Raw genomic sequence first — 8,156 nt, forward strand, 5'->3', positions numbered from 1 at the left:
AATAAAAAGAAAGAAATAAACTTGTCTGTTGTAGAGATTTCAAAATATAGATATAAGGTTGAGTGGAAGAAAAAAGTTTGGACAAGAAAGGGGGTTAAGCAGCAAAGGTATCTGGGATCACAAGAGTTTTGATGAGTCGTTTTATTGGAAATCAGGGTCACAAACTGAGGATTCACTGACAAAATACAAATAAAAATTCAAATTTATGCTTACCTAATAACTGGGTCTAGATTAACACAAGCAATGCCACAGTTGTAGTTAATGTCCTGGATATTCTTGGTGCATCTTATGAAACGTCCCCAAACTTGACTTTTTCCTTCCACTCAACCATTTAAAATGTACTTGGATGCATCATTGAACACAACCTGTTTTGTTTTGTTTTTTTAAACACAGAGCTAAGTAGTTTAAGTAGTTACTTGTTGTCACTCTTTGAACTGAATTACTGAAATAAACTTTTCAATGATATAATTTATTAATATCTTTCTCCTTTGTGTTGCTTTTAACAGAGCAGATGGGACAATTCGTCTACGCCATTAACTCCTGCAGTGTTGTTTCAGCATAACGCACATTTCCTGTTCAGAATAAATGACAGAATGCTGCTTATAAAGAACCAAATCTGGGCTTCATAATTCTGGGAAGGTTTGCAGAAACACCCATTCCATACATCCCATTTATCAGTTGATTCATTTCCTTCACAACACCTCAGAGCAAAAAAAAAAAATGAAAGCTCGAATCCCAAATATATTTCCCAGCTTCTTGCCACGCTGAGAGATCTGTGATTTACTGCAGTCCAGCTGCCGGGTGAGCGCACCCTTCACTAGTCAACCCGCACTGGCTGCCTGTCGGGGCCCGGACAGAGATGGATGGCTGTTAGTGTGACACCTAGCAGTGGGTTACATGGCCTTGAGCTTTATCGTCTAATTAGGCTCTAATGTAACTACAATGCTCTCGAGAAGATGTTGTCTTGCCCGCCAAGGCTCTTTAAAAGCCTCCCTGGGGCAGCAGGGGACAGCTTGGAGTGAGGTCCTGTGGCAGACCACAGCCATGTCCAAGAGAAAGGGTCAGGTTTCCTGATCTTCTGCTTCGATGTGCTGGAAACAGTATGTCGCTGGTTAAAAAGGGGGTGAGGGGAGGAACAACAGAATTTCCAATTTGGAAATACACAATAGTTTATCATGATTAGATTATATTGATCTTCATTCTGATCAAAATTAATTTAACATAAATAAAAAAAAAAAAAAATGTATCCAGAACTGTAAAAAACTAATCACGTCCGTTGTTAAATCATAAAATACATTTTTGTTCAATTTTACAAGCAAAACCAAAGTTTGGAAGACATATCAAAAATTCATCTAGGAAAGGTTTTTGCTCCCAAAATGAGCTTGGCTAATATAAAATATGCTGAAGCCAAATCTGGATCCAATCTTCACAAACTTCTAAAATCTAGTCAGAAATCCATTTATAAAATTACATCCAAGTCCCTTACAAATGGAAAAGTTTGTTTAGGAAAAAAAAAAATGAAACAAAAGCATTCATTTATAAGGTGAAATCCTATATCACACCTCTCCCTCTAATTATAAATAAATGAATTGTTAGCATTCTGACAAACTGTCTGGAGTAATGAAATTAAAGACAAAATGTTGTCAATAGTTTCCTGACGCGTCACGTGACTTCCCATAACTTACAGCAGCTCATGAAGGATGGTATCATCGCCTTTGTATTAGAAGCCGGTCTTGAGGGATAAGGTGTCTGACTGAAGGTCATCAGTGCCCTCTTGAGTGAACATAAGAGCCCTTTGTGGTCAGGTTAAATGCACCTGACAAGCCACTGCAGCGGAGTCACCCTTTTTAATTGTCATGTAACGGTTTCATGTAGAGCCAAACTGTCTGAAACACTTCAGCTGCTGGAAACCAGAGCTCAGCCACACACTGGTGTGGTTATCTGGACGCCTGCCACATGAGCATGGGAAAAAAAAAAAAAGAAAATTGGAGGGCTTTTGTAGTAGAATACTGACAATTAATAAAGCAAAATTAAATACCTTGATTGAATTGACAGCACATTGCAAATGTGTTAATACGCCTTAAATTTAATATTGTCAATTTAGGCTTTATACATTCTGCTGGGAATGGAAAACAAACAATGGATTTCGAAATATGTTTATGTGTGGCATGCTTATATATTACATCAGTGTTGCACATCTGGAAGTTTTTAGGGACAACGTTCCTTATAAAATAACTCAAGCTCTGTCAGACAGAACAGAAAGCATCTTTGAACATCAGTTCTGCAGTTTAGCCACAAATTCTTAAATCAATGCAGGTCTGGACTTTGTCTAGGCCACTTCAATACATAAAAAAAAGATTCCATATTCTCCATCCCAGGTGAAGTAAAACTTTTCTACGTCATGATGCTGCTACCTCCATGCCACGCACAAGGTGACAGACATTATATAAAGGAGATACAGCGAAGGGGCTGAACACGTCTGAATGCACAACACGTTTCAGACAAATCATGAAAACCATGTGTAACCTTAACTCCACATCAGAATAATACAAATTTCATGCTGGTCTATCACAAAACTCCAGCAAAATAAATTATGATTTGTGATTGTAAGACATGAAAGAGCTGCATTAAACCTTAGAAGGTCGCAAATATCCTAAATGCAATCGAAGGCATTTCAAATTGAAGACATGCGCCTTTTAAAATAAAATCTAAATTGCCTTTATTTCCAAAAGCAGGCACAAAATGGACAAACTCCAACAGGTTTGATATGTTCTCCCAAAACGCAACTTCACAATTCAGCAGCAGCCAGAGATGACAGGAAAATAAATAATTCACTTTAACCCCAATAATAAACTCCCCGCCATCCTGCATCTGCCTCAGTGGCTGTAATTACAGTCTAAAATGAAAGCCATTTCATATCAAGCTATAGTCAGATGTCAAAGGCTGGCCTGTTTCAGACAGTCAGAAATGTGCTCAACAATTTTACCAAACCAATAATTTCCAGAAAGCAGAAGCAGGCAAAAAACATTTCCATTTCAATGAACCTGTCAAATCTATACAAAAATATATGGACAAATTCATATACGATGCATTAGTTCATTGAAACTTTTAAGTGGATTTAGAAATCTGAACACCATCATTGAGGTCATAAAGATGTTAGAATAATCTCAAGATGCTTCCTTGTTGGCAGATTGTCACCATGTCATGGGAGTCAGTTTAGTGGTTCTCTACTAGTTTGCCAAGTAACAAACAAGAATTTACCTTGGATTACAAAACTGTGATGCTTATCAGCACAGGTCACTGTCTTGGGCAAGTGTAGCCCCCAGCATAACCAGAGAATCCCCACTTTGTCTCGACACATCAGAAGTAAAACTACTGCTCTGAGACATTCCTAGCACGTCTCATGTTCTCCTCCTGGGATGCGACAAACGGTGGAGAAAGGATTGAGTTCATACTCAAAGTTTATGAAAAGGTTTTATTTTCATTCATATATCAACTTTACCCATCAATCAGTAATAAAACAAGGAGTAAAGGACAGTAACAACTTTAAACATAGGGAAATAAGCTCAAGAGTTTAAAATCAGCTTCGCTGAAGAAAATACAAGACAACACAAGAAACAAAGAAATATTTACCATGTAGGTTATAGCAAACATACATCACAAGTAAAGAGTGATGCAGATAAAGCACAGGATGCCAACAGAAACCCAGGATGGTGGAGGAGTCCAGTACACTTCAGTTTTAGGTTGACCTGTAAAGAAGAAGAAAAAAAATTGCATTAGAGATCAGAACAGAACACAATTTAGTATCTTTCAAAGAATTTCCAGGCATTGGGCTTTAATGTTATGTATTTAGGCATTTATTGTATCATTTATCATTATCATGACTAATTTCTTACAATAAATTAAAATTAATGTTTGCAAACTCCAAAAACTGGTTGTATTGATAGAATTGTCATTTTTTTTCTGTTTAACCAATTTGTTCCATGAGAGCATCCACAAACATCAATAAATTCAAAAATTGTTATAGGTGATGAAATTGTCATTTTGAGACCACCATTTACTAATAGCATAAAGTTAACGTCTACTTTATCGTGATGATGTCAAATGTACTAAACATTCAAGGAATCAAGATTACGTTTCAGTCAGGGGGGGGAAATGCAATTATTAGGACATTTGTAGGGAAAAATGTATAAACTTACTGTTCTAGGTGTCAAATATTTCAAAGTCTACTAAGACTTTTTAAGGATCCACATGAACCTCACAACAAGGTCTGATGTTTGTATATGATTGGAAACCCAAATTCAAATAAATTTGCTCATAAATTTAAGTTATGCATCTAAAAAACATGTCACCTATTATAATGATTGCAGATCCCTGGGTTGGATGGTCTATTAATGAGTGAATGATCTACTCATGTAGTTCAAAGGGAAAAACATGAGCAATATTATTGCGCACACCTAGTAAGCCATAAAATGACCACAAACACTAAAGATTTTTACTTGTAGAAAATTATACTAAAGGCAGAAACTTTACGATGTGCAAGATGTCAGAAGGACCCACACTGAATGCACAGTTCACACTTCGGAGTGGGACAGTCGTGCAAATGCAACTGGAAGCTTTTAAATATGTAATAATGAATTTGGTTGCATTTTAATCAGGTTTTAACTCATGTGATCCTGCTGTATATTTACAAGAGTCACAGGTATTCCAAATTGGAAAGCTGAAACTCTCTTCTGTGTCTTTCAGCTGTCGGATATTGAAAAGTGGACAAAGAGATACAGATCGGTGTGTCTGCAGCTGGACATGCTCTCTGCACCCGTAAAGGGTGGGATGGGAGTGGTGTAAATTGCTGCAGTGTGCCTCTATGTGGTAAAAAAAAAATGAAATTTTTAGAAAACTCACTTGGGCTTTGTCTCAGCATCTGTGACCTGACGGATAAAGATGGCGTCCTCTGGGTGGCTGATGTCTCCTTTCTCGTGCATGTAGGATGAGGCAATGGCGAGCATGGTGCCGTCATTGCTGAAGGCCAGGGAAGCAATGCTAGTTGGGTAGCGGTGGAACTGACACAGGCGCTTTTTGTTGAATGGATCCCAGATATTCACAAAGCCGTCTGAGCCACCTGGAGAGAGGAGAGGCTCAAGGTCAACTTCAGAAGTTTTAAACAGTTAGAATAGAGATTAGGTCTTTATTAGCAGATTGTGACAGGTCAGTTACAAAAGGTCAAAAGAAGCTTTTCAAAACAGAATCAGGTAAAAAAAAAAAAATCAATGTAAGGGTTTTTGAGACCATTTTGCTTTAGATATCAGACCTTCATAAAATCTGAAAAAATAAAAGTTTATTTGGTAATTTTGGAGTTTTAGGAGTCCAAATTGTAATTCCGATGCTTTTGCAATTACAGCATACCTAATTAGTGCCACATACCTCAATGCGGTTTGCTTAAACTCTATGTACCTGTAGCAAAGGTGTTGTGAACACTGTGAAAAGAAATGGCATTGACAGGGTAGACGTGTTCAATTCCTTCCTCCTTTAGCCGGTGGCACTTAAAGGCATATTTCTTCTTCTGAACCTCCTGGCTCGGATCCAGGTACTCCACAGCTACTCGGCCTTCGATTGAACTCAACACATAACCCTGAAGCCAAGACGAAAAACAGAACTGAAACTACAATCCAGCTTCATCTCAATAAGAAATATGTATTCATAACATTAGCTTCAGTTGAGAAGCTAATGTTGCTTGAAGAAATTTGATACAGACTGGAGCCTTTTTTTTGTCTTGCACAAAGTGTACCTGTTTGTTGGGGAAGGCTCTGATGCAACGCGTCTGATACTTGAGACTGGATTCTCTTCTCTGCTGTACATAACCCATATTCCGCAAATCCCACACCAACACCCGTCTTCCTGCTGTGCCAACGATCAGCCTGTCTCCGGCCACAGAGAGGGTGTAAACCTTCACAAATGACAGCGGGTTTAAAACCAGAGAAATGTTAAAGGGAATAAATCTAAACAGTCCCCTTTAATGTGCTTTGCTACCTTGTCAGGCTGAGTGAAGGTGCCAGCGTTGCAGGGCGTCCGCGGGTCCCACAGTCGTACTGATCTATCCCAGCTGCCCGTTACCATGACGTTAACCTCTGGGCAATACTCCACACAACGAATGGGGGCATCATGTGTTCCAACTATTGTATCTGTTCAAAGAATAAAAGTAAACAAATTTAATACTTGGTAATGAAAAAGACACGAAGAAATCATCAGGTGAATAAATTCAATCAAATTTACAATTGTCCAATTTGTAATCAGAGGCTGAGCCTCTGATTACAAATTGGACAATTGTCTGAAATCAGTATTGGCAGGTCAGAGCTTTACAATATGCATCAAAGCAGTACAGATTTTATGCTTATAAGGTTTAACTTAAAGGATGAAAAAGGCACACCTTGGTCTGTGTTCAAATCATGAGTCTTTAACTGGGAATCTAAACCTCCACTCCAAGAATGCGTTGGGTCCTGCAAGCAAAACCTGACATTATCCTCTTGCATCACACTCAGTAAATAAGGCCATAGCGTTAAGTCAAAGGCAAATCAACGTACATAAAAAGCACAATCAAGAACAGGAGCTGTGTGTTGGTACTTCATCCTCATTGTGTTTCCTCCCACATCGTAGAGGCGGACTGTGCAGTCCCATGAGGAAACCAAGAGGAACTGAGCAGTGCTGGGGCTGAACTTCACAGCAGAGATGCTGTCTTCTGGACCTTGGTTTAGCTTGTATTCGTTACAGCCCGTCATCTGTGGAAGAGGAGGATAAGGCATAAATATCAGAAAGTCAACAGCTGATTAGAATAATTTGGGATGTTGATTAAAACAGTTTATAATAATCAGATCAATGTAACAGAAATATTAAAAATCACAATCTCTTCCAAAGCTTTCTTTAGCAAAGTCTTGATATTAACCCCTTTAGCAATCTTATGCATTATTACAGCCAGATGGAGCATGGAGCAAGATTTAAATCAAAACAACAGAGCAAAAAGCTTTGCAAGGTAGAAGAAGGTAAAAATATTAGACTTACATATTTTGTACAGCTTACTATGAATCTGGGGCAGATATTTTTACACTTAAGCAAGTCGGAAAAACAAAGCCAGGGGAGGTAATAAACATGGATGGACTGATAAACAGATGAACTGATGAAGGACGGTTAGATGGATGGATAAACATATTAACAAAACCTTTAGGTTATGACATAGGCAGTGAATGAAGTATGTAAGCGTTGAAACCCTGTGTTCCACTCAGGGACATTAAAAGAGTTTCACGAATAGATTTACATAATGCTGACTTAATGACAACAATAATTTCTAGAATGTCTAAATTGCGTTCTAGAAAATTAAACTCAAAGTGTAAAGTTCAGAAAATGGACAAGAAAGTCTGGTCAAAATCAACAACAAGCTGCAGTTTATTCGTGGAATCAATGGTAAAAGCCAATGACTTTCCAAATCTCTAAAGAACTAATATTTACGGCATAAATATGACATAGACACAAGCTTTAACATACGTCAAACTTTTGGACACGTTTCTGGGCCATTTGTTTTTCACTTAGCTGGAGTTAAAGTCATAACTGTTCTTATACAGCTAGCTCCAGTAATTACACCGAGCCCAGTTCAGCTAGCGTTAGCAAGTGGCTATAAACATTCGTGTTAGCTTTTTCACTTTACTTACCGCTTCAGTTTCGTGTTGCACAAGCGCGACTGGGTAATATGTCTTGCAGGACTAAGTATTACTACTTAGAACGAAATAAAATTTGAAATATACTCGTAGAAAGTGCTAGAAAGCGAGGCGGTCGCGTGTAGCTAGTTCGCTTGCTAGCACAAGGAACAATATCAACACACTGATTGGTTGACTTTAGGGTTCAAATTGGCGCCTGCAACATTATTGGTTGGCTTTAAAACTACGTCTATTTCCGTAGAACCCACACAAATCACGTGACATGGGTCTCCAATTTTTTTTCTCACTAATCTGCTTTGCGATTTTTGTAAAATTAAAAGCAATTATTGATTATAAAACAAAACCAAGATGGATATCGGTATCTAGGTACCAAAACTCTGGTGAGTAGTGAATATTAGGTTAGGCACTATATAGTTACCCATAAAAAGTATTCACATTTTTCATGAAGCATGC

At 38.1% G+C, this 8,156-nt stretch overlaps 1 protein-coding gene across 2 annotated transcripts; it reads right to left on the bottom strand.

Moving 5' to 3' along the window:
- Nucleotides 1-3,456: 3,456 nt before the first annotated feature.
- bub3 (BUB3 mitotic checkpoint protein) lies at nt 3,457-7,905 on the bottom strand. 2 transcript variants are annotated; one of them, XM_007570261.2, is made up of 8 exons: nt 7,698-7,904; nt 6,579-6,773; nt 6,425-6,494; nt 6,028-6,179; nt 5,786-5,944; nt 5,452-5,629; nt 4,903-5,119; nt 3,457-3,749 (listed from the first exon to the last, which is right to left on the bottom strand). In XM_007570261.2, exons 2-8 carry the CDS (start codon nt 6,771-6,773, stop codon nt 3,740-3,742), a joined length of 981 nt encoding a protein of 326 aa, XP_007570323.1. In that variant the 5' UTR covers nt 7,698-7,904; the 3' UTR covers nt 3,457-3,739. The 2 variants fall into 2 exon arrangements, with proteins under 2 accessions (XP_007570323.1, XP_007570331.1); XM_007570269.2 differs by lacking the exon at nt 3,457-3,749 and having other exon boundaries at nt 4,899-5,119; nt 7,698-7,905.
- Nucleotides 7,906-8,156: the final 251 nt, after the last annotated feature.

This window comes from Poecilia formosa, unplaced genomic scaffold (genome assembly GCF_000485575.1).
Source record: "Poecilia formosa unplaced genomic scaffold, Poecilia_formosa-5.1.2 Scaffold7, whole genome shotgun sequence".
NCBI classification, from domain to species: Eukaryota; Metazoa; Chordata; class Actinopteri; order Cyprinodontiformes; family Poeciliidae; genus Poecilia; species Poecilia formosa.

What these genes read in the sequence shown, in the direction of transcription:
- bub3 (XM_007570261.2), bottom strand. Translation starts at nt 6,773, where the DNA reads ATGACGGGCTGTAACGAATACAAGCTAAACCAAGGTCCAGAAGACAGC. An exon ending in TTCTTGATTGTGCTTTTTAT is followed by an intron (nt 6,495 to 6,578) that starts GTACGTTGATTT and finishes TTTTGCTTGCAG; the next exon opens with GACCCAACGCATTCTTGGAG. An exon ending in TGATTTGAACACAGACCAAG is followed by an intron (nt 6,180 to 6,424) that starts GTGTGCCTTTTT and finishes TTCTTTGAACAG; the next exon opens with ATACAATAGTTGGAACACAT.